Consider the following 25,263-nt stretch of genomic DNA (forward strand, 5'->3'; position numbering starts at 1 on the left):
GAATTTGAATATGAGGTCTCAATTTGTTCAGATGTTCAGGCTTCTATTGCCAAATATAGAAGCTCAAATTTAACTTCAGAGTCCTCACCAAAATAACAAACACACCAGCAATGAGTAGAAATAAAACCACTATACTAAACTCAGAAAGAGAAGGTTGTAATTTTAAACTTGAGTCCAATTGAAGCCAAAAAAAAGAGACGGAAACAAAAATACCCCGCAGAGCTTCCGAGCAATGACTCAGATGTTTCAGTCACAGTAGAACACCAGAGATACACAATATTAAGTTTAACTTCTCCTCACTGCTTTTTCATTTGAATTGTTATGTGCTTGTCTGTACGCATGAGACGAGTTGGTTAATATAATTAAACTGGTTGTTATTTTTGTAGCTTTTTCCTGGCAAAAAGCTTGTTTTTTATTCAAACCAATATTGTATTCACTCAAAGTTGTCATAATTTATAAACGTGAAATAGCTGAAGTCAGACATTAGCTTTGGAAGAAGAGTTTTAGAGTTTAATGACAGGAGTTTTTAGCTTTTAAGTTGCTGATCAACTCAAAAAATCTACTTCAGGATTCAAGACACTTTTTTGTTCGTTTTAATCAGAACTAAGTTGTCTTCTTGCCTTTGTTTCCACTATTTATGCTGAGCTTAACAAAACCAAACACATTTTCTCACGCAAATATTACTTCAATTTTTTTGAAGTGTGCATTTAAATGTTTTTTTAGGGAAGAAAAGAGCATTTTGAATGCGTGATTATGTTTATTACACAATCCCTTTCTTGTTTATGCTCAACTTTTGACTTGTTTTCTTTGTTCACAAAGGGCCACACAAGTATACGAACTTTGGATTCGACTGAGTTGCAGTTTCATTAGGTTTTTTTTGTGACCGGTCGACTTTTTGTCCCCTCAACAGGATGCAGTGGAAGGAAACGAACTGAGGAAGAAGCAGGAGGCAGCAATGAGAGAAAAATTATTGGCTCAGGAGGCTAAACAGCAAGACCCCAAGGTGCCGGCTGAGTTAAACTCATCAGATGTTTAATAAAAAGCGATAATATTCACACAATGTCCCCTGTGCCGGTCCAGGTCCAGGCTCAGAAGAAGAGGCAGCAACAGCAGGAGCTGATAGCAGAGCTGCGCAGGAAGCAGGCCAAAGACCACCGGCCCGTGTACGAGGGCAAGGATGGCACTATTGAGGACATCATCACAGGTGGGCCAGACAGAACGGTAAAAAGCCCCCGTGTGGGCGGCAGGAGACCCGGGCTGAGGATGACTGTGGTCCTTCACTGCTCGGCTCCTCTGAAGTGCACCCTGTGCTACGTGGTTCAGACACCAGCACATCCGGAGCACAGCACAGAGCAGCTGGTTTCATGACGAGTTCGTCCTGAAGCCCGCAACACTGACGCTGTTTGAGATGCTGATCTTTAGATCGACGTTATGGTGCCATGTGTGCAAGACATTCAGTAAATAGATGCCTTGTTTCAAGCAACTATGTGGGACCTTTGATGGGAATATAGTGGGGGTTTTTTTATAAGACAGTGAAGATTAAGTACCCGGATCTAACTATTTCAGGTCAGACATTTTCACAAAGAGGTTTCAAAAACTTTATCTACAGCCTCAGATGATCAGTTTACAGATCTTTTTATTTATTTATTGTATCATTAATCATGGTCTAATATGTAAATAATATAAATGTTGCACCAGGACAATATTTATAATGTTATTAATGCTTTTGTGCTAATACGACAAGAGCTATAACAGCTTCTTAAACACAAAACGTCCTAATCCTATTAAAAGCCCTCCAGGTTTGACTGCACAGTGCGCAGCCTTTACAGTCTCCTCCACAGAACCTGGTTGGTTGCCCACAAATCCCTCCATGGGAAGGCAGTGGTGTCCCCGGTGTGACGTGTTTTCTCTTCCTCCCCCTCCTCCCCCAGTACTGAAGAGCGTGCCCTTCACAGCCCGCACTGCTAAACGCGGCTCACGGTTCTTCTGTGAAGCCAACCTCTGCGACGACGCCAACTGCTAGCCCTCCCCCCTAATGCCAAGGTTGTCCAGGTGTCTCTCGAAACGCCTCTTGACCCCCCCACTGTGCATGCAGCATGACCCCCCCCAACCCCACCCCTCCTCCACCATCACTCATCCGAACGCCCTCTTTTAACTACTGTCACCGCTGTGAACTAACTTGGGCCGTCATCGGTTGTTTGTGTTTCACTTGAGAAGACTCCTATCAGGCGTGTGGCGATAGGAGGCAGCCAAACCTCTTTGCTTGTAACCGATTAAAATGGAAAAAAAAAAAAAAGTTGTACAAGGGTGGCAAAATGTTGGTTTTTTTTTTTCTTTTGTATGGAGAAAAAAAAATATGTGTACACACTCCCAGTACAATCATGACTGTGATAAGAAATGCATGTAGCATCATGCATAACACTGGAGGCTGTGTGTTATCATGGCGCGTTTTCTTCCAGTCGTTCTGAGTCCGACGGTCTTTAACATGAAGAGGTTTGGCTCAACGTTACGGTTTGATGAACTGCACCTTGTTCCATGAGACTAACCTGTTTGGTGTCGGTTTTCCGGCTTAACATGTGACTCTTCTTTCCTCAACCACCACTGTTTATCCCCCCCTCCCTCCTCCAGCTGAAAAGAAGATTAATGACAGTATTTCCCACTCCTAAGAGAGGGTAAGGAAGGTAGCCTGGCTGAAACCTGGCCCGCTTGGCCCTGCGGCTCCTGTGTGCTGCTACAGTGATGTCAGCTGCTTCAGCTAGCGCTTCAGATGCAAACAAAGAGCCTCATACCTCACAGAAATATAGATACCGTACGATCACTGTAATCTGAAGACGATAGACGGTTTCATGTGGAAAAAAAAAATCCCCTCGACTTAAAACTCTCACATGAGATGTTTTTCGTTCAGTATTATTGCGCAACAATCCCTTTAAATATCATCAACTTCATCCTCATCCCCTCCTATTATGTGTTGCATGTTGTTCATTGTTTTCATTTACTTCTCACCTGTCAACAACATCCGCCATGTTTGTCTTTGCTGATTGTAATGTGCAGTGTGTGCTCAGCAGCCATTTGGTCAACAGGCTCTCACACACACACACACACACACACACACACACACACACACACACACACACACACACACACACACACACACACACACACACACACACACACACACACACACACACACACACACACACACACACACACACACACACACACACACACACACACACACACACACACACACAGAGCTTGTTGACCATTGTAAGGTATCTACGTACAACGGCTAATTTTTTTTGTTTGCCGCTGCATTGTTAGTGCATAACTAAATTCCCAAAGCCTTGAATTTCACCGTTTCACTTCTCCCGGCTGAAATGCAAGGTTATGGGAATGCACCGTGTCGTGTTAATTCTGTGTCATATATGTCCCCATTTGCTATCGTAAAGCTTCTAATGGACTTAACCAAACATAAATGTTCATGCAGATTTATTGTAATTGTTGGGTTTATGCGCCACACTCAGTTGCCATTTTCCTCGGTCCTCCGGGATACTACTGCAGCAAGTTAATTATCCTCAATGAAGATTATAATGACTAATGTGTGATCCTGAAGATGTAGTTCTCTGTTATACCAAGAGACCTTTCTGTTGTTTAGCCCAGTGACAAGCTGAATAACAGAAACACAGCAGTTTATTCAGTGGACCTAACAAAGTGGGAAATGAGTGCGTCTGACTGTTATAAAATAAAATAAATAAGTTTGTGTTAAACCATGTTTGACCTCTCAGTCCTCTAACATGTGTGTCCCCCTCCGTCTCTCACCTCTCTGCCTACTCACAGATCTCCGAAACCAGCCTTTCCTGCGAGCTGATGCGTTGATCCGGAGCGGTTGGAAAAGACCTTAAACCACTTATTCATCACTTACACCCCCCCCCCCCCCCCAATCCCTCCCCACTATAACCCTCCTCCCTGTGTGCCAAGGTCCATCTCGAAGCCTGAGGCTGCAGATCACAAAGACTTGAGAAGGGAGCACAGCGCAGAGCCTTGTTTTAGCTGGGTAATTTATTTATTTATGGAGGCCCCTTTATAGCCACTTGAAGTGAGCAGGCATCATTACAGACGCACAATAGGCCACTCATCCGTCACCACAGGCGTCGGGCTTCCTCCTGCTCCGTTGGCACTGAAAGCCACACCGGGCGCAGGATGACTGGAGAACAGGTGAGGCGAGGCGAGGCGAGGACCGCCGGGCCATGAAGTAGGAAGCACCGCGCAGTCACCGACATCTGCATCTGTCAGCATGTCCATCATCGTGTGGGATGTTCCCAAACTCATTTCCTCAGCACAGCCGCAGTAGCAGGATTCAAAAGTGGGAGGCAAGCCAAGGTAAAGTCGCCCGTTCTGCTGCTGGGCCTCAGAGACAGAATGAAGAGGCTTCTAAATGGTTTCCCAAACCTTCACACGTCCTGATTGAAGACAATTCAGGTTGCATCTGGAAGAAACTTTTACTGGATCATCTGCACAAGCTAGCCAAGCCAAAACTTCTCAACTGTCTCATATTTTGCTTACAAAGTGCCTTTTGTGTAAACAGTGTTATTTTCTCATGAGTCAGCCATATTTTGTTAAATCTCCCACCTTTCATTGTATTTTTTTTTTTTTTTACTTCTTCCTATAAGTGGCCTTGTAATAATGACACCAATATACAAGTTGATGTTTCAAACTTTAAAGACACAACTAGAAGGGGTTTTATTTTTTATTATTATTCGCCTCTCTAGTACATCAGTCTTTAAGGTCAGAACAGTTGACATAAGAGTCTTAATGTCTTTGTGCCTTGTCCGAGTAGCGGTTAAAAAAAAAAAAAAAAAAGAGAAGTGAATGTTATGTGCCTCAACGACACTTTCTGTCCCACCTCGAGTGGCTTTGGGAAACGACAAAAGTTTGAAGACTTCACGTGGACTGCTGTGTAAGTGCATAAAGGGATGTTGGGTTAACTTGCTATAAATGTCTTAATAGATGAAGGATAAAGGGCGTTTTATGCTTTAAAAAAAAAAGAAATCAGTTTTACCCCCTCCCCAACAGCTGCTTAGACTTACACAGTAGCACAAAGGGAGTGATCCTTCTTCACACTACTTCATCTGGCTGAATTATTTTGTATGAGACACTACTCTTTAAGTGTACAATTATTCCAATGTAAATTCAAGAAAATTACTTTTCAGATGAAATTATCCTTGGTATTGCCTATTGACTGAAATATGACACTTTCTGTTTAATAAATATGATGAATCATGTAACTGCAAGACTGTTATTACAGGTCAGAAAGTATTTTCTGATGAAGTAACAGTCAAACAAGTGATTTCTACACGTTTGTGTTTTATTTCTCAAATGCTGTTAATGGCAACTGATGCCAAGATCTAATGAGAACTAAAAAAAGGAATGGGGGCTCAATTTCCTCTCCATCTCTCCAAATGACAGACAGGGCCATTGTACATTTCTACTATAAAAATCCATTTAATTTCTTATATCAAAAGAAAAAGAATCATAAAACAATCAGAGCCACAGAGATGTGGGTTTTCACCACCGAAAGAAATTTCTCAAACTGAAATGTGATTGTTCTAAATTTACATGGTCACATAAAAAAATGACAGTAGAATGTAAAAAATAAAATAAAATAAAAAATAAAAATTTGATGAATACTGTTAAAAAGTGATGAGTTCAGCCAGAGTTCCCTCTCAGTCGGGTGTGTGTGAGAGCACCATGCAGTGATATGGCAGGTATGGCTGATCAGGTCAGTTAAAAGCAGAACGGTGAGCAGTGACACACGCATACATACATACATACACACAGATCAACAAGTTTGAGACTAAAAACCAGGCAAATGGACAGATGGGTAGCGTTAGCAGCAAAGCAAAAAAGGAAACATAAAAAAAAAAAAAGAAATACTCATCAGGAAGCTGATCAGTCTCCTTCCTGGGAATGCAATTAATGATGAGGATCAACCTAAAGTTTCACACAGTAAAGAAATTAAAAAAAAAAAAAATCTCCCACAGAAGTTACGTACCATCAAATGGTCTCCCTGGCCTTTCCTGAAAGTACAATCAAAAGACCAGGATGTAAAGCTGAACGCAGTCACTGTCAGCTAACTTACTGGTTGTGTTGCTTTTCTAGTGACGACCAGGTTGATTCACAGAAACTTGCCTTCAACGCCTCCCCCCCCAAACACGCACACGCACACGCACACACACACACACACACACGCACACACACACGCACCCGCACAAAAGACCTTTTCAGAGCAAAACCCAGCTCCTGTTCGGCGTGTCCTGCAGCAGACTTAAAACCAAGGCCACGGATATCCATCCCAGACTTCTCATCCTGGAATGTGGACTTTATTACAATCATCTTCCAGCGCTCTCACATTACCATCCACTCATTCATTGCTGACACAAAGCATGTCAATTATACAATGACATAAAAAAAAAAAAAAAAAAAACCTGTTAAAAAGTACAGACTGCTATTTGTTACTGATGTTTGTATTCCTGGGTATACTTTCAAGACACTTTGTTAATAGGTTCATATATATGGAAATATATATATATATATAACTTTAGTCTGTGCAAGGAGGTAAAAGACAATCACTTGAATGTAGGTCTCTGCGACAACAGAACTGACACTGACTGCGATGCCGAGTCCTCCAACGTGTGTACATGTGCAGTTAAACGTCAACTCGTTTCCCTTCAGATCTCCAGCAGTGAACACACAAACACACAGAACACGAAAGACTTGAGCCCAACCAGCATCCGGGAAGCATTCGCAGTGACAGCCCACAACGTCTTCTCTCATTTCATCGACTTGGCAACATTTTCTAGGATGGAACAATATTTGTTTTTTTTACCTATACAATTCATACAAAAATAAAAAATTAAAATTGTTCCACAGCCATTCTGCATCTCTCTCATCTTTTACATTTGCACAGAGGTAGTGGCTATATGCGTGAGAGAGGAGGAGGAGGGAGTAGTTGTGAGGAAGTGAGTGAAATTAAAAAGAACTGAATAAATGTCTATAAAATGGTTCCTTTTCCATCACCAGAGGAATTTCTTTTTTGTGTGTGTGTGTGTCAAAGAACAAAATATAATACTGCAATCACTTAAAAAAAAAAAAAAAGTAGTCCTTCATTTTTATACATTTTATACAGTGTTCTCGCTTTTTTTTGTTTGTTTGTTGCTTTTCTTTTCGGTTGGTAAAGGCATAAGATGAGAGCTCGCGAGGCTCAGCACTGCGAGGTGGGTGCGACGTCGGCAGAGTTCATGAGTTCATTCCAGGCCGAGCTCTACGCCAGCGGGTCACTCATGTCCTCATCGCCTTGGGAGAGAAGCTCCTTCTTTTCATCAGTGCTGGCCAGAGAGTTGCGGCTGTTGTGGGCGCCCATGTACAGGGTGGCGTACACCGGGTTGGTGAAGTTGGTGGGCTGCGGAGGAGAGGAAATCAGTTCACTGAGGTCAAGGGAAAGACACTGAGCTGAAGAAATGATGCATTACTGTCAAGATATCAAGAGTTCAGATTTTATTTTGCTTCATTATGAGTAATTGTAGCTTCTCGGTCATGCAAATTTAAATAAATAAATAAATAAATTTGAGGCCATAATTACCACAATCAAACCTCTGATGAGACAATAAGCTTTTAAATTATGCTCTAATTTTCAGCATTTTAATGTGCAAACTTACACATAATGATAATTAGTAGATTTTGACAAGTTATTCTGATCACGGTTATTAATCTATTATATTTGTCAACCCCTGCTGCATGTGGCCAAATGTTTAATCACTTTGAAAATGTAAATAGTGCAATAAATAATCCAATGTGATCTGTAAATTGAAAAATACATAGTGAACTGAGGCACGATATTGAAATTGCATTTCTTTGAGATGAAACTGCACTGAATGTGTCCCCTGAAGTCACATCCAAGAAAAGTTAATTCCTTAGCATTTAAATCGTTAACCTAACAAACAACAACAATCACTGGTCTTTAATTTGGAGATAAGCACATCCCAATTAACAATTATAAATCAATGCAGCACACTGCTCTGCATTAAAGGACAATTAGTTCCAAACGCAATGCTCATTCACAGAGTCTGTGAGGGTTTTTTTATTCCACCCCAATCCACATTTTGTGCAAACAAATGTAAACGAATGTGGCCACAAAACAAACAACTGAGTAAAGTAAAGCTTTATTATAATTGGCCAAATATATGTATAAAGTGACTAAATGCAGCAGGCGCTTTAAAGCACAGTAATAGATACTAATAATAAAGATGCAGTTAGCTGCTTCTTTCCAGAAAATCCATTTTTATTTATTAAAAATTAAAAAAAATAAAAAATAAATAACACCTCATGCATTATTATTGAAATGAAGTTTTTTTTTAATGGTCTGACTATTACTTCCTTTTGCTGTTATCTTGTTGTTGATCCTCAGCTGGCAAAGCTTTTACAGCGTAAGTTAAGGTTTTAAGAGCTCCATCTATAAATGCTTCAGCTTGTTTGCATCTTATTCAGATTGTAAATCTTTTCAATAACCCCAATTTCAACTGTGATTTATCATTTCAAACAAAGTGTACCGGTACTGAATAATCAGGGTAATCAAAGAGGCATCTTAGATCAGTTTCATCCTGAAGAAATGGTGGCTCAACATATAATTAAAAACAAATGCTCACAGAATTGAAATTAGCTGAGTGATGAGATTCTGTTTTAATAAATTTGGATGAACGTGAACTTTAGATTAAAGCAGTATTAGCTATGTTACCTTGTCTGGGTCCAAAGCAAAGTCAGAATCCAGGAGCTCGCCAGCGTCATCATCAGGGTCTCCTTCATAGATCTTATAGGCCGGGTTCCCGATCTCAACATTCATGGCTCCGTTTGTCATTCGGTGGTGCTGGAAGCCCTTGGCACTGCAGGGCAATAGAGAAAAACAAAAGCATTTACCTTCACAAGCAAATTGTCCAAAAAAGGACGACGTACCACTTTAAGGAGGAACCTTACGTCAAACGTGACACTGTGGCGATACAAAGTATCAAAACCTGACGTAAACTGAGTTTTACACAGTTCACACAACCAAGACAACAAATATTAAAGGTTGTCAAATGAGCTTCTGTGCAGAAAAGCCCATTTGATCAAACCCTTCAGATTTACCACAGCATGTCGATGACAGAGAATGCTGTTTTTGAATTTTTTTTTTTACATTGCAAATATTCTGCAACCAGTTATTACTGCTACACAGTTGTAGATTTTGCTCTGCAAACACACAGATTATGCCTGACATTTACACATGTAAGCAAGGAAAGGTATGAAGGACATAACGGTGCAATACTGCATCACCAGGAATGATAATCAGATAAGAATCAATACATCCTTGTATTGTCGAGCGGCAAACAGGAGAAGGCAGGCAAGGACGGACAGACAGATTTCAATGTCGACTAACAGAAAGACAGACGGACTGACAGATAGCATAGCCAATCTTAGTCTCTATTAGGAAAGGGAGGGAAGAGGATTTGCGGGGCAACGAGTGAATGATTTAACCCTTTGGAGTTACCGCGAGCACTGAGAGCGAGATTTGCCTGGCCATAGAGACCTGGGAGACAGGAAATAGATGTTTATCAGAAGGTAAGAGAGAAAGAAGTGCTGGATAGAAAAGATGTGAGGACCACATGGAGAAAAAAAATGGAGCTGAATAAGAAGAAAAAAGCAACTGTAACACAGGACTCACCCGCGCATTCTTCGCTTGTACCACAAGATGGCACCAACCACGAGCAGTGCCAGCAGCAACAGCAGGAGAACTGGGATGACTACTGAGGCCGTACCTTTATAGTAAATGCATGGAGTGAACAAACAGACTCAAGAGTGTTTACAATCAATTATCCCCGTCTGGAACTGTGTGACTTACTTCCACTGGATTCTGCAGAATCTATAGAAGCAGCTGCAACTTCACATCTGTATCCCCTCCATCCTGAAGGACACCTGGACACAAACAGAGTTGCAAAGTTACAGAAGGAAAAAAAAAAGGTCTTTAATCTGATCGGTCAGTGTCGTCAGAGGATTGCGACTTACTTGCACTGAGGCAATAAGCTGCGAGTATCGACTGAACATTGTCCGTTGGTGCAGTAGTCCAAACAAGAGTAGCAGCTGGGCTGGATCTGACCGTTTGGACAGCTATTGCAAACACACACACACAGAAAAATGAAAATGAAGATCTGGAGGCTAACAATCACAAATCCCAACTTTGCACTCAAATATGCAAAATCAAGTGCGCTCACCTGCAGGAAACCTCCCCTGAGGAGGACGTCAAGCACTTCCCCTCCATGCCGCAGAACAGACACTTGTCCAACTCACACTGGTGCCCAATGAACTGAGTCGGACACCGACAGAGTTTGGTGCCATTGGAGGTTTGCAAGCAAGTCCCTCCATTTTGGCAGAACCCTTCACATTTACCTGGAGAAGAAGATGAAGATCATACAGGGACACATCAATGAGTGGTGATGGTGGAAGATAGAAGTAGATCAGTACATCCATACATCATAGTACATGACAATCTTTCTACCTATGTTATATGACACACTCCGGTGTTTTTGCACTTACTGTACTGGCAGCGGTCCCCCTGGTACTCCGGCAGGCAGCTGCAGGTCGGCTGGTTGCCCATGTTGACCGAGCAGTTGCCTCTATTCACGCAGTAGTCCTGACAGGTGTACAGGTTACAGTTGGGCCCTGTAAAGCCCTTCGGGCATCTGCAAGTCGGTGCACCTACAACGCGGATGAAGGTTTAGAGTTGACGCAAGTCGAACAGGAAGCTTTTTCCACACGCTGCAACTGCAATATATCCTCATATTGAAAATGCAGCCTTATAAGTTTGCTTTTTCTTTCAATTTATAACTCAGAAATCCTCAACATTTAAATTTTGCCCATTAAATGTGGCCTGTTGGTATGAGAAAATGGGCAAAGTGGCACTTAGTGTAGTATTTGGTTAGAAGATAAGTTGGTGGACTGGCATTCTGAGAAGATAGCCGTTTGAAATTTGACGGTCAAATTTCAAATTTACAGCAGAATCTTCCCTCCTGGGAACATTAAGTTAAATGTCCATGTCAATACAGCCAACTGTTAACATACTTCGCTAACTAAGCAATCAAACACACGTCCGCATCATCGTCATCATCCTCACCTGTGTGAGAAGCAGTGCAGGTTCCTCCGTTCTTGCAGTAGTCTCTGCATTGATTGATCTCACATTTCTCTCCAGTGTAGCTGGGCTGGCATCGACACTTGGCCACCTGGCGGGCGTTGAGGAAGCAGCTGCCACCATTCTGACACTGAATATTGCAGGGTCCCGAGGGGGGAGCTGCAGGGAGGGACCAGACTTTAACTCAACAGCTCACATACTGACTTTTTTAAACTAGGCTGCAGGTACTATTGTCTGTATTTTGGTTGTAAAATGTGTTCATACACTGATGTTTTAATTTTTTGTCACATCGTAACCCCGAGTTTATATACGTGTGTGTCAGTGAACAAGCTGTGTAACTTACAGAACGGTGACTGGGTGGGAGCAGGTCGCTCCACACATGTGCCGTTATCTGCAACGTAGTTGTTAGGGCAGGTGCACACTGGACCACTGGGGCTGAGCAGGCACAGCCACTCACACTTCTTCCTGTCACACGGATTAGTCACTGTGCAGAGAAACAAGATGTGTGTCAAAAGTACCAACGTGAAAACAAATTCTGCATCGATGAAAAGCTTCTTAAAACTCACTTTCTGGCTGCTTATAGCGGTGGTACAGGGCAATGTCGGTGGCGTGGTTAATGCCTGTGGTGAGATTCTCCATCGAGCCTTTGCCAAACTTGTTGACCCGGAAGACGAAGTTGTTTATATAAGTGACCCCGTAGATGTAGTCTTCAAAAACATCGATGCTGAATGGATGGATCAGGTCTGGAAATAAGAGAGCAAAGTGTTATTGCTGGCTGTGTGGATGTTCCTATTTCTCTTAGTTTTAGAGGATGCATCGGAAAAAAACTCAACTGTTCTTGATGCCAGAAACAGCGATGACGGGATCCGAGCCATCCAGACGGACGCTGCCGATTACTGAAAGTTTAGCATCTGCCCAGTAGAGACGCTCGTTGAAGTAATCTACAGCCAAGCCTGTGAGGGAAATATAAAAAAAAAAAAAGATTTTAATCTATAAAGATATACCCATGGATCTTTTAATTAAAGTCGATTTGTTATCACACAGAACTGACCTGTGGGCCACTGGATGTTCTCATGGACGAGCGTTTGTCTCAGCGTTCCGTCCATCGCGGCTGTCTCGATTTTCGGGTGGTTCCCCCAGTCGGCCCAGTACATGGTACTAGATTCCCAAGTTAGACAACACAGTTAAACACCATGCAACAAAACACAGAAATTTTGGGCTGTTTTGAGCATAGCCCGCTCTCACCCTCTCTGCGGATCCACTACGATGGCATACGGCTCGTCAATCATGCCAGAAATGAGAGTTTTGCAGTGCTGACCCGACATCTGAGCCACTTCGATTACATCTCGGCCAGAGTCCGTCCAGTAGAGGTTACCGGCGACCCAGTCCACAGCAATACCGCGGGGCATCTTCAGCTCCTTAATCTGGATCGCAGCAGAGAGGCTTTTAACATACCGCCCTCAGCATTTCATCTTGAGACGATGGCGGCATCGTGTCTGAGCGGATTACCTGCAGGTTGGTGATCCTGCCCTCGTTCTGGCGCTGGTTGGTATCAGAGTTGCTGGACAACGCGGACTGCCCTGGAAGTTCATAGGAGGAGATGCGGCCCGTGTGCCAGTTGGTCCAGAAGATGCGGTTGGTCTTGACGTGCAGGTCCATCGCATCAATCCGCACGCTGGCGTTACCCTGGAAGGTCTGTTCGTAGCGCCAGTTATGCATGCCGGGGTCCAGACTTCTGATTTCATTGTCATCCGCTATGTAGAGAATCTGTTGACTGCTGTTCAAGCCTGATGGAGAAAAGAGAGAATTCATGGAAAAAATATTAGTTTTCATGGCAAGAAAGGATGATTTCATAAAGCAGATGCTGTTCTGGTTCTTACTATCAGCCTTGCAGGTGTCGTGGATCCTGGTGAAATACTTGTGGCAGCTGCATTTGTAGTTGCCTTTGGTGTTGTTGCAAATGTGAGAACACACTCCGAACTGCAGACACTCATTCTTATCTGACAAACAGAGAGTCAACATGTTGGAAAAAAACCCAAAACAAAACAGTTTCCTCAAAAGTGTATGATCTGAACATGTATTTCCTGCTCGTGCACCTCCACATGTGCGGTGTCCGATCTTCTGGAAGCCCGGTTTGCAGGAGCAGAAGGAATCTGTGCCGTTCATCACGCAATGAGCCTCGTCCCCGTCCCCACACTGTGTCCTGTTACTCCGACAGTCGTTCAGCTTCGTGTCTGAAACACAAGTGAATGTTGATCCAGTGCTCCTAAAGAAATGGGCACTACAGAGCTCAGATAATCTTTTTAACGATTTAAATATGATAAATAAGCACCTGTTTTGCACTTGATCTCATCTGAACCGTAGTCCTCACAATCGTTGAAGAAGTTACAGCGCAGAGTGGAGCTGATGCATCTGCCATTGGAGCACAAAAACTCGTCTTTCTCACAGGTGGGAACAGCTGGCGTCGTCTCTGCAGACACAAATGCAAACTTATGAGTGTCTCCCTAAAGAGGACGAACTACGAGACGAAATGTGAATGAAATCGTAACTCACGGCAGTTCAATTCATCGGATTTGTCGCCACAGTTATCAACGCCGTCACACCTCTTGGACAGTTTGAGACACACCCGGTCATTCTGGCAGCGGAAAGCTCTGGTGGGGGGACACTGGAACTTTCCTGAGAGAAAAAGACAAGAAGGAAAAGTCTTGAGGACAAAAAATGAGGACAGACAAACACGAAGGGTGAGTGATCATCACATATCAGCACTCACGGCATTCGTCGGGATTCTCGTCCGAGTTGTCTCCGCAGTCGTCCTCGCCGTCACACTTCCAGGCCAGAGGTTTACAGAGAGTGTTGTTACACTGGAATTCATCCAGAGGGCAGTGGCGCCCAGCTGAGAGGGAAGCACAGACAAACACACATGATGCAACTTCTGAGGAATGATTTACTATATTTGTGGTGCAAAGGTTGTAGTTTGGACTGTGATGAAGTCTACAGTGCATGTTTGAAAGGATTAACTTTATTCAAATGGTGGAAAAGTGGCTTTGAATAAATTCAGTAAAAGTAGAAAAAAATCAAATCAAATCATTATCACAACTAAAACTAAATAAATTGCTTGAAATCTTCAGTTTTTCATGAGACAAGTGTATTAATAACATAACATTCATACTTTTTAAGCTACACCATTATTTGTCCAATAATATGATTTTTGTGTGTATGTGTTTGTATTGTGTTCTTTCGAACAAGTTATTGGTGAGTTGTCATGTACAAAATCCTGTACTTTAGAATCTTTGTGCAGCTTCCCTTACCCAAAACTAATTTCCTTATTGGAACAGTAAAGTATGAAATATCAAAATGAGACAACCAACATCATAACATTTACTTCTTGATAAATGTCAGGTCATTTGTTCTCGCCGTGTAGACACAAATAAGCAAAATTGATTTGAATAAAAGTCAAATGGAATAAACCAAGAGAAGCATATTCACCGGCACCGTCACAGCTTTCCTCATCACTGCCGTCCATGCAGTCGGGATCCGCATCGCACCGCCAGCGGAGCGGGATACAGTGTCCGTTCTTACACTGGAACTGTTCGTTGTCACACTTCAGATCACAGCCGTGCTGCAGGCAGAAATTAAATCAGCTTTAATTCGTACAAATCACCATTTAAAAAAAAAAAAAAAAACATGCCAATGTCAGTAACTGATGGCAGAAGTTAAATTCCGTGTACCTCGTCCGATCCGTCCGCACAGTCATGGTCTCCGTCGCACTTCCACCTTCCAGCGATGCAGCGGCCATTAGTGCAAGCAAACTCACTTTCTGAACACTGGCGAGGCACTACAGAGGAGCAAAAAAACAGGTTTTATGTCACTTATGCATCTGGTAAAGATCAGAGGAGTTACGAGCACAAATCACAGGACAACATTGAAAGAGACTGCAGACTGCAGGAGGCGATGTAAGAGTGTGAAACGAGACCCGCGAGCCACGTTGTTATTTTAAATGTACCAATTATTGTCATATCGTGTCTTTTGTAATCAGAACTGATTAAATAGGCATCTATTAGAGCATGAATCTATGCAGGGCCTCAGCTCACAGACTCTGACAGACCGGTGAAGATCACACCAGGATGGAAGCATGAGAATGAAGACAGGAAAGAAAAAGAGGCAGCAGAGAGGAGACACTGAACATGGGAGTGACACAACTTACCTCTGGTTTATGCCAACAGGACAGTATGAAATGAAACAAATATCAGATGAGGTGAGATGCATCAGAAAGGACAGTGGATGAACACTGAAGTGTGTTAGCATCTTCACTTTAAACAGTAAAAAGTTAGTTACTCGTGGGAGGAGTATGGACATGAGAGTGTGTGTGTGAGACGGTGGACCAGGCGAGCTGAGAGTTGGCAGCAGTGTCATTTCCCAGATGAAAGATGAAACCTACTGCACTTGTCTTCGTCCGAGTTGTCCCCGCAGTCGTTGTCGTAGTCGCACTGCCAGCGGCCCGGCACACAGCGGTTGTTTTTACATCTGAACTGGTACGGCTCGCATGTCCTCTCAGCTGGACAAAACACAATTATTATTGATGATATAAAGAGGAAAAAGGAAGTATATTTCACAAAGTACTTGACAATAGACAAAGTACTTGACAATAAGACTAAATTAAGTTTTCAGCAAGTCAGAGATATTTCGTAATAGTTAAACAATCAAAAATACAATTTTTAAATAAATTCTATGAAATGAAAAGAAGCCAAGACTATTAATGCGAGATCTTCTTTTGCTGTTGGTCAAACGTCTTGCCGCAACATGTTGCTCAATCTGTAGATGGTCCGTAGCTGATTTGTTTAAACAAGAAATAAAAAGACTGTTATAATAAGATAAGATAAAAGCATGGATAATCATCTCAAGTTCAGCCTTTGACGTCAGCAGTCTGAGATTTTAGATTTTCTTTAAATGATAGAACCAGTGACATTGTCAAGATAAACCTGCAGAGCTGTAAGTGTTAGATGTGTAGGATCACTGTGTCCACAGCCATAATCACAACTCTGATTTTAGTTATTGTTTATCCATTGCTGGATTTCTGTCTTTTAAGCGAGAAAATGTATAAACTTCGGAACGTTTGAAAGAACAATACATCGAGATGTCGTCGGCATCAGTTATGATAAGAAATGATACAGTCGCATCAAATAATCTGCCCGAGAAACAAAACGATACCATCACAGCCCAGAAGTGTCGGTGTATTTCCACCGTATTTGTTGTTCAAGGACAAACTGTTCTTACCACACTCCTCTTTTGGCTCATCTGACGCGTCGCCGCAGTCGTCCTCGCCATCACACTTCCAGCGAGCGGGGATGCACCGCCCGGAGTCTTTACACCGAAACTCGTCCACCCCGCAGGTCATTTGAGCTGGAGAAAGGAAACATCCGGAAGAACTGTCACGCAAACAATCATCGCAACTCGATGATAATCAATATCTGGGTTAAAATGTGCGTCTTACTGCAATTGGCGGGTTCGTCTGATCCGTCCACGCAGTCGTTGTCGCGGTCGCACACCCAGACCCGAGGGATGCAGCGTTTGGTGATGGCACACTGGAACTGGGTTGGCGCGCACGTCACCTCAGCTATCAAGACGAAATTTAAAACTTATAGCTGCTGTGGGACAGAAATCAGAGAAATACAGAAGGAAGGAGGGACGACTCACGGCAATCCTTCTCGTCCTCCCCTTCCCCACAGTTGTCCTGGCCGTTACAGCGGAAGATGCCCGGGATGCAGCGGCTCGGGTGGGAACACTTGAACTGGCTGGGCAGGCAGACATGAATATCTGCAAAACAGGAAGAAATAAACCAGCAGCAGATATACAAGTTAGTTGGGAATATTATAAACTACAAACAGAAAGAAGAAGATGAAGAGCGAGACACAAACTCCTTTAATTTCTTTCCTATGTGCTGACATTTAAAAGGTAAACCTACCACAGTTGGCCTCATCCGAGTTATCCTGGCAGTCATTGTCTCCATCACAGATATATGCAGGGTTGGTACAGGTGCCTGTACCGCACTGGAATTGTCCCGGCCGGCATTTGAACTCCGCTGTTGTGGAAGAATGATTGGAGAAAACAATGAAAGTAGTTTATCATTCCAAACACCATGGATCATGCTGCAGGAAGGTAACATCTGCTCATTATTAAAGACTTACGGCAGTCTGCCGGCTCGTCTGATCGATCCCCACAATCGTCCTCCGTGTCACATTTCCACCAGAAAGGAATGCACTTGTCGTTCTTGCACACAAACTACAAGCAGAGGAGAAATTATTGAACGTGATGATGTTGATGATGGGCTTCACGGGCGGTGACAGAAACAAAAGCTCTGCACTGGAAGCACCGGGCAGCCAGCCAGCCATCAATATACAATCAGGAAAGATCAAACAAGGCCTCAAAAGCCACCAAGATACCAAGAGATAAAGATCTACTGAAATCCCAGAGCCATAGTTTTATTAAGGGCGATTCAATAACCAAGCTTACCTGGCTCGCTGTGCAGTTCGACATGCATGTGCGCTGATCACTGGCCAGATAGAAGTTGGTGGGACAGGCACACTTGTAGCCTCCTCCAGGAGAAAGGAGGCAGAGGTTGCTGCAGCCGCCATTGTCTGTCTGACACGGGTGGTTGAGCACTGAGAAGCAGACGAGAACAAGGGAAATGTAACTTGACACTTTATGTAGTTATATTGTAAGAAAATTGTAAATCTCCCAATAATCCCAAAGATTTAAAGCTACAACAGGCCTCACCTTCAGGCTGGCGGTAGGGATGGTAAATGTGAATGTCCATGGGTCGATGCAGAGTGCTGATCAGGGTGGTCTTATTGGTGCCCAGTGACTTATGAGCTCTGTTGATGGACTTCGTCTCCCAGTCGGTCCAGTAGATGTACTCCTCAAACAGCGTCATGGCGAAGATGTGCGGGATGTCATTGCTGAGAACTTTGAGGACACACACAACAACTTCTCTGATAAATACACTTTTTTCTTCATGATTCCCAGAGGAACATTGATGTCTGTACTGTTTTTAAATTGTTAATAAATGTACTAAAATGTAATGAGAGCCTTTTCGTAGATAAATTGTATTCACAGAACTGTTCATGTCATTTTGCAGTGAGAAGGAATGAGTTGTGTCAATATAAAGAAATTCCCTCAAATTCCTTTCAGAGATTCCAGTTCCAGCTGAACAGATGGACAACCTGAAAACAGGCGTCGTGCCAACTGCTTCCAACCTACTGCTGTCAACAAGCTGCAGACTAATGCCCTGAACAGAGGCACTTCAGGGCTGCGGCTGATGTAGAGATAATTACACAAAAGGAAGTGTCTTTTTTGTTACCCATTCATATTTAGTGTTTGCATTTTCTCAAATATTTCAGAAATATTGTTAATAATTATTCATTTCGTAGTTCTTCCTGAAGAGAAAAGCTGTTAAAAAAAAACCCAGCCTGGGTGGGGTACGCCGTGACACTGGCTCCACTATATCAGTGTGTTATATAATGGCTGCTACACCTCATTAGGTTTAACACAGGAATTGCACTTCTCTTTTGCCCCCATATACTTTATCTATTCTGATCCAGACTCTTCCACAGCTCTGTAAACACACAAAGTGCACAAAGGCGTTCAGAACTCCTTAAAATAAGGCTGTTGTGTAAGCCTGAAAAGTTTTGAACAACTGAAGTGTTGATATTGTAGACTGTAGTTTCCCTGCATTGGGATGAACCTCGACATTGGTGAGATTAGTATGAAGCGCCCTTTGGTCGAGTCTTATCTGGATTTAAACAGACTGAGTCTTGTTCTGCAAATACACCCACGGTCACTCAGGTGATCTTTATGGTGTGGGTGTGTGTGTGTGTGTGTGTGTGTGTGTGTGTTCAGGGGTGGGTGAATAACTCACAAGGCACAGTAATGGTTGACCACGGAGCAAATATGAGCACACATGACATGTCATTCTCTTATGAATTGCCATGTAAGATAAATAGTGTGAGCCTCGCACAGATTTCTCTTTGAAGCATTACAGGAAAAAAAACAAAAACACATAATGTATAACAGCACAATGCTCTCTCACAAATCAATATTGTACACTGTATATGATCCAACGCATTCATAGTGTGTACATTCTGTATTGAGGCGTAATGAGAAGCCATGGTTGTCTATATGTGTTGAGCTGAGCTAAGACAATGCGGGGTTTGCTCCGAGCGCTCCAGGATTCCTGCAGGACCGGCGGATTGACAATATTAACTATTGTAACAGGCGTGCTAAACAGCTAAGTGCTATGCAGACGTCATACGAGCCAGAAGCTTCATCTGTCCGAACAATCTCCACCATTCAGTGTTCCTGGCCTCTGGCCCGACAAGCATTCATCTAATCTGCCTATTTATGCTCTACGACTCCCAAACAAAGGTGTAAACAAGGACAGCTGACGAGAGGAAAATCATTCAGACGTACAAAATTTATTAGGTCTAAAACCTAATATGTTATTCACTCGTACTGTCACAACCGGTTTCTCCTGCTGAGTGGACAGGTTCTAAAACATTTGCCGGGTTATAGTCCAGCTTTACGTCTCTGTATTAACCCCGACCAGGCGCTACACTCACTGGGTCAGATCAAAAAGAACCAACTTCAAGCTGAAGCTGATCTCTCACCTGTGTGTCTGTTTGTGCCATCCAGACTGGCAAACTCTATGTAGTCCTCCCTGGCGTCGGCCCAGTAGATACGGTCATTGATGAAGTCTAATGTCAGTCCGTTTGGCCAGGTGATCTTGTCCTCAACAATGACGCTTCTGTTAGTGCTGTCCATCCCGATTCTCCCGATGTGGGGGTTATCGCCCCAGTCCGACCAGTAAAGATATCTGGTCAACCAGGGATAAAAGAAAAAAAAGTTCAATTCCGGTAAAGCTTACCTAATAATAATTTTTTTTTTTTTAAACTGTTAAAAGCTATATTTCATGAGTTGCGTTTCTCACCCGTAGCGTACATCCACAGCCACGGCCCGCGGCTCTCTCAGGCCACTGTTCACAAGCACTGTGCGGTACGCCCCATTGAGTTTGGACACCTCGATGGTGTCCCGGCCTTTGTCACACCAGTACAAGTTTCCACCGACCCAGTCGACGGCCAGGCCGTCTGGATTACTCAGGGAGGTCCGGTGCAAAACCTTCCAGAAAAGGATAATAAATACATAACTTACAATCAGAAACTCTCACAATGAAAAGCAAACATGAAACGGCTCAAAAAGTGGGATCTCTTATATTGAGATATTGGTTTTATGGATAACAACAACAGATAAACAAAGATTCCATATTAAATGCAGTCCTGTGTATCCATGCATGTGTTATTTTCCTTTTACTCGTATTTAAAAATGTTAACAGGACTTATTATTTTATACTCAACCAGTGTTTGACGCATATGGCTAAAATTTGACTTCCTCACTGACCTCCATGTTGCTGCCGTTCATGTGCATGCGTCGGATCATGCTGCCCTGAGTGGTCACATCTGTCCAGTAGATCATCTGCTTTGCATAGTGGAAGTCCAGGGCAACGGCATTATTCAGGCCCTGAGAGAAAAAAAGAAAACAAAAAAGAACCATTAGCACGCTTATAAATATCCAACAACAAATATGTTAAAACTGTTTAAGAACCACAAGTCTCACCTGCTTTATCAGAGTGTAGTTTGAACCGTCAAGGTTTAGTTTCCTCAGGTAATAACGGTTGGCGAAGATCAAGAAGGGCTCCTCTTCTGCACAGTAATAGACAGAAAGCATATGTTTCCCGACTGAACTGGGTGAGAGCGACCGAGGGAAATTCGAAACACTTGCGTGCGTGTCTCACCCGACGTGGACTTGCAGATGGTGGGGTCATTGGGGCTGAGTTCAAAGCCGTCCACGCAGAGACAGTGAAAGCTGCCATGTGTGTTGATGCAGCGCTGGGAACAGGGGTAGGTGGTTGTGCACTCGTCTATATCCACACATGTCTTCCCATCGCGCTTCAGCTGGAAACCGGGATGACACCTGCACTGAAGGGGCAAAGAGCAGAAGAGAAATGTCAAAATCTCACAGCTTGAGGATTCTGGCACCTCTCGTTTTGAGTCTGGATCAGTTACAAGGGCCTGTCACTGTCCATCAGTCAAACTGGGGTGTTTCGCTTTTCACCAAAGCTTCATTTTCTCCATGAATTGAACACATGCATCGGTCCCAGTGCTTGAAGTTAATACGGTGTTTGTCATAATAAATGGCTTGAATCTTTTGTCAGAAAAAGGAGAAAACGTGGATTCATTAGCAGCTAAAATCTGCATTGACTGTCATTTCTCATAAGCACATCTGTGTTTGAGAGAAGGACAAAACAAACACTCAGTCTTTTTCCTTTGCAATAATGCATTATTTCTGCTAATAAGGCATTTGCAAAGGGGGGGCAGTGCTCATGAAAACAAATCTGTGATGGTAAAGTTACAAAATGTACAAACAAACATTGTGCAAACACTGAACTAGCGATAACTTGAGCTGAAATACCTCTGACACCCCAGCAGGAAATAAAATCAGCTCCTAAAGTCTACAAAATCTTTCTAATCAGTTACAAGAAGCAGCTCTGACCACAGTCTCAACGCAAGAGACACCAGAGTTCACACAGAGTTCAAGCTGTTCCAAGACAGGCCTCCTACTTTCAAGAGCAAGAGCCAAAACATGCTTTTGGCCTTACATAACTCCATGCTTCAAGTTCCCAGCCTTTTTGGACGACGTTCCTCTTTCACTTGACCACTATTACCATGTATTTGTGTGGTGAAACTGATCAGTTTCTTTTTGAGTTTGTTTGGTGAGAAACGATAAAAACGTCTTACCTTGAAGCCGATCTTCAGGTCGTCGCAGAGCTGCGAGCAGCCACTCAGCTTGCTGTTGAGACACTCGTTGATGAAGCAGTTGAGCTCATCGGAGCCGTCGCCGCAGTCATCGTTGCGGTCACACAGCAGATTGTCACTTAAGCACTTCCCATTGCGGCACATGAAGTCGTCATCGTAGCACGCACTCTCTGGAATGAGAGAAAACACATGTATGTGTGTGTGCGGTATTAGACAAAAGAAATGATGCAATGCAACAGAAGAAGGGTCCTATATTTATTTTTATTTTTCTTGAGACATAAAAAAAAAAATCCTCCACAGATGATATTTTCTACCTGAATCAGTACAGCGGGGGTTCTTGGGAGCTTCGTCTGAGCGGTCCTGGCAGTCAAACTCTCCGTCACACTCCCACTTCTTCTGGTTGAGGCAACGTCCGTTCGCACAGCGAAACTCATCTGGACCACATGTTGGGTATTCTACACCGGAACCGGAGTGTGATCATCATTAGCCTAAAACATGTGTTGTCCTCCACTCCCGATATATATATATATATACATATATATATAGATTTTTTTTTTTTTTTTTTTTAAATCAACCTCTCATACACTCACCACATTCTGGGGATTCGTCAGAGCCGTCGGAGCAGTCAATGTCATGGTCGCACACAAAGTGTTTGGGGATACAGTCTCTGTTCTGGCACATGAACTCGTTCTCCGCGTCGCATGTGTTGTTTGTGTACACTGAAAGCAGGAAGAAACCTTACGTTAATGGATAAGGAGATGTGTTGTGTCTGGGTGCTTTTTCTTCAGTCACAATATGAAAAAGTCGAGCCGAGTTGTGTTAATGTCTCACTCACTGCAGCCAGCCTTCACACTCTCATCAGCTCCATCCGGGCAGTCCTTATCTCCATCACACTTCCAGCGTTGAGGCACACACATGTGGGATCCGGGACACTGAAAAGCTTCAGGACTGCAGGTCTTGGACTCTGTGACAATATTATGTTAAGTTATATGATAGAATCGGAAAGTCCTCCAAATGAGGGAGAAAAGAAGGCAGAAATACATCACTTACTGCATTTCTGGTCCTCATCGGAGCCGTCCCCACAGTCGTCAGAGCCGTCACACACCCAGTGGCTGGAAATGCATCGGTGGTTCCCACATTCAAACTGGGTGGATGTACAAAACTTGTCTGCAAGAGAGGTCAGGGAGCACTCACTATTATGGAGTCATTATTTCATTTACTCGAACTGTGCAAAGTTGTGTTTTCACTTCTACAGCGGGAAGACCAAAGAAAAACAGTCTGGTTTTCCTGGAACGCTTTGTGTTCTCAAGAAAAAAAGAAAAAAAAATTCAGATTGGAGGACAACTGTGCAGAAGACTGACCGCAGTGTGTCTCATCAGCTCCGTTCTCACAGTCGTTCTCCTTATCACAGGTCCAGCTCATAGGAATGCAGCGACCGCTGGGACAAGCAAAGAAGTTAACTGGGCATTTCAGCTTCCTTTTATCTGTAAAACAAAAAAGGAAAAAAAGAAAAAACCTTGAACGTCTTGGATGAGTTACGAAAAAGTGAAAGTATCTGAGAAATGTTAATAAAAGAAATAAAACACTCCACCAGGGCAGTTTCTCTCATCAGAAAAGTCTCCACAGTCGTTGTTCCCGTCACACACCCACGAGGACAGATAACACAGGGTGGTTTTCTCACAGCTCTGGAAGGAGGCTCCTTTAACTCCGAGGCGGAAGAAACGGGAGCAATCAGTGGGTTCTGGGAAAATGGAAAAGAACCTTTTAGCAACATTTTAGAAACTCTGAATACATCAGAAATGGCATTTTGCATCAAACATCTCAGTATTTACAGCGTCGAGTGCCAATAAATCCTCATCATCCACTTGTAAATAATAATATTGTAGAAAATGATGGTAGAATACATACGGCAGTTCATTTCATCACTTGCATCCTCGCAGTTGACGACCTGATCGCAGCGGCTGTAGTTGGAGATGCATCTTCCATCTTTGCACTGGAACTCTCCCACTTTGCACAGCGTCACTGTGAATCACACAATATGAGCAGATGCACCCTCACGAGAAAATATTAAATCTATGAACCATTTAAAGAGGCTTTAATTAGTGCAAAAAAAAAAAAACTTTGTTGATCTAATTTAGGAGTAATCAAATCATGTTACTAGACGACTGGTGTTTTTCTTTGTGCTCGTGTGACTCACTGTTGCAGGGGAGTTCGTCTGAATGGTCGCCACAGTCGTCTGTGCCATCACACCAGAACTGGTGGCCGATGCAGCGGCCGTTCATGCAGCGTCTGTAGGCCTTCTTACAAATACGATTGGCTGTGGCGAAAGAGCAGAGGGCAAATAGATGTGAGTTAAAACACATAATACACCATTGAAACATCGTACGGAAAAAAATGTGCGTTATTGATTTAAAATTTCCTCTCGATATGACCTCACTGTCTTCCTCAAACAGCTCAAAAATGTAACGATCCGATTCCAAACTCACCGCAGTAAGACTGCTTCTCGTCAGACTTGTCCTTGCAGTGGGCCATCCCGTCACACGTCAGGCTGTAGTTGATGCAGTCGCCGTTTCCGCACTCGAAATCATCAACGCTTCCACACGACACGTTCAGTGCTGACGAGACAGAAGCACTTCAATTCAGAGATGTTCAGCTCAGGTTTTGATCCTGCAAGACGTCCAGTTTCTCTGTCTTACGGGAGCAGGTGCTGTCTTCCAGAAGCTGCTGGTCTCCTCGACAGCTGCAGTTGACCCGTCCGTCGGACGTGGGCAGACACAGATCCTGGCAGCCTCCGTTGTTTATTCGGCACGGTGAAAACTCGCCTGACGAATGTATCACACAGAACGGTTATTACCGTGGGATTTAGGAAACTTTTTTTTTTTCGCTCCAAATGCACACATCTGCAAGATTATATTACAACTACGTAGCACCTGTCACCTTCTTGCAGGAATGCCGTGACACAGTCAACAACATTTCCGCAATACTACTACAAATCATGAGCATGATGTTCTCTCCCCATTCCAGCAATCCATTGGTCATCAGAAGCTGATGGATTAGGAACCAGACTGTCATCTCTCACACTTTCTAATCAGTGGAAAATAAATTGAGAAAAGTTGGGAGACATTTGCGATGACTATGAGATTATTCTGCACAATGAACGTGACAATCTTCAGAACATGTTGAAAT

The 25,263-nt window shown here is 43.2% G+C and overlaps 2 protein-coding genes across 7 annotated transcripts in view; one reads left to right on the forward strand and one right to left on the reverse strand.

The window, feature by feature from the left end:
• Window positions 1–5,335, forward strand: part of fmnl3 (formin-like 3) — a 33,724-nt gene extending 28,389 nt beyond the window's left edge. For 2 of the 6 annotated variants that reach the window (XR_013936615.1, XR_013936616.1), the window contains 3 exons: window positions 911–1,003; window positions 1,081–2,052; window positions 3,838–5,335. Coding sequence is in view for 3 of the 6 variants with exons in the window: in XM_080495970.1 (XP_080352096.1) it covers window positions 911–1,003; window positions 1,081–1,204; window positions 1,932–2,023 (309 nt within the window). In the remaining 3 variants the exon portion in view is untranslated. The remainder of the gene's footprint in view (window positions 1–910; window positions 1,004–1,080; window positions 2,053–3,837) is intronic. The other 4 variants (XM_080495971.1, XM_080495972.1, XM_080495970.1 and 1 more) reach the window with 3 other exon arrangements.
• A 147-nt stretch (window positions 5,336–5,482) lies between these two features.
• Window positions 5,483–25,263, reverse strand: part of lrp1ab (low density lipoprotein receptor-related protein 1Ab) — an 81,240-nt gene continuing 61,459 nt past the window's right edge. The window contains exons 45-89 of the mRNA XM_080495969.1: window positions 24,774–24,899; window positions 24,564–24,692; window positions 24,275–24,394; window positions 23,986–24,099; window positions 23,669–23,818; window positions 23,439–23,561; window positions 23,128–23,244; window positions 22,913–23,041; window positions 22,668–22,796; window positions 22,392–22,532; window positions 22,060–22,247; window positions 21,057–21,240; window positions 20,879–20,964; window positions 20,663–20,782; window positions 20,196–20,383; window positions 19,876–20,081; window positions 17,987–18,175; window positions 17,723–17,871; window positions 17,398–17,491; window positions 17,175–17,291; window positions 16,907–17,026; window positions 16,704–16,826; window positions 16,487–16,612; window positions 15,651–15,767; window positions 14,941–15,047; window positions 14,699–14,831; window positions 13,983–14,105; window positions 13,766–13,888; window positions 13,545–13,682; window positions 13,309–13,446; window positions 13,093–13,212; window positions 12,722–12,999; window positions 12,458–12,636; window positions 12,264–12,370; window positions 12,046–12,165; window positions 11,779–11,955; window positions 11,556–11,696; window positions 11,198–11,371; window positions 10,621–10,782; window positions 10,299–10,473; window positions 10,093–10,194; window positions 9,929–10,002; window positions 9,752–9,845; window positions 8,792–8,936; window positions 5,483–7,459 (exon numbers count right to left, since the gene is read on the reverse strand). Coding sequence (XP_080352095.1) covers window positions 7,322–7,459; window positions 8,792–8,936; window positions 9,752–9,845; window positions 9,929–10,002; window positions 10,093–10,194; window positions 10,299–10,473; window positions 10,621–10,782; window positions 11,198–11,371; window positions 11,556–11,696; window positions 11,779–11,955; window positions 12,046–12,165; window positions 12,264–12,370; window positions 12,458–12,636; window positions 12,722–12,999; window positions 13,093–13,212; window positions 13,309–13,446; window positions 13,545–13,682; window positions 13,766–13,888; window positions 13,983–14,105; window positions 14,699–14,831; window positions 14,941–15,047; window positions 15,651–15,767; window positions 16,487–16,612; window positions 16,704–16,826; window positions 16,907–17,026; window positions 17,175–17,291; window positions 17,398–17,491; window positions 17,723–17,871; window positions 17,987–18,175; window positions 19,876–20,081; window positions 20,196–20,383; window positions 20,663–20,782; window positions 20,879–20,964; window positions 21,057–21,240; window positions 22,060–22,247; window positions 22,392–22,532; window positions 22,668–22,796; window positions 22,913–23,041; window positions 23,128–23,244; window positions 23,439–23,561; window positions 23,669–23,818; window positions 23,986–24,099; window positions 24,275–24,394; window positions 24,564–24,692; window positions 24,774–24,899 — 6,233 coding nt within the window. The 3' untranslated portion in view covers window positions 5,483–7,321. The remainder of the gene's footprint in view (window positions 7,460–8,791; window positions 8,937–9,751; window positions 9,846–9,928; window positions 10,003–10,092; window positions 10,195–10,298; window positions 10,474–10,620; window positions 10,783–11,197; window positions 11,372–11,555; window positions 11,697–11,778; window positions 11,956–12,045; window positions 12,166–12,263; window positions 12,371–12,457; window positions 12,637–12,721; window positions 13,000–13,092; window positions 13,213–13,308; window positions 13,447–13,544; window positions 13,683–13,765; window positions 13,889–13,982; window positions 14,106–14,698; window positions 14,832–14,940; window positions 15,048–15,650; window positions 15,768–16,486; window positions 16,613–16,703; window positions 16,827–16,906; window positions 17,027–17,174; window positions 17,292–17,397; window positions 17,492–17,722; window positions 17,872–17,986; window positions 18,176–19,875; window positions 20,082–20,195; window positions 20,384–20,662; window positions 20,783–20,878; window positions 20,965–21,056; window positions 21,241–22,059; window positions 22,248–22,391; window positions 22,533–22,667; window positions 22,797–22,912; window positions 23,042–23,127; window positions 23,245–23,438; window positions 23,562–23,668; window positions 23,819–23,985; window positions 24,100–24,274; window positions 24,395–24,563; window positions 24,693–24,773; window positions 24,900–25,263) is intronic.

This window comes from Blennius ocellaris (assembly GCF_963422515.1).
Source record: "Blennius ocellaris genome assembly, chromosome: 5".
Taxonomy (NCBI): Eukaryota; Metazoa; Chordata; class Actinopteri; order Blenniiformes; family Blenniidae; genus Blennius; species Blennius ocellaris.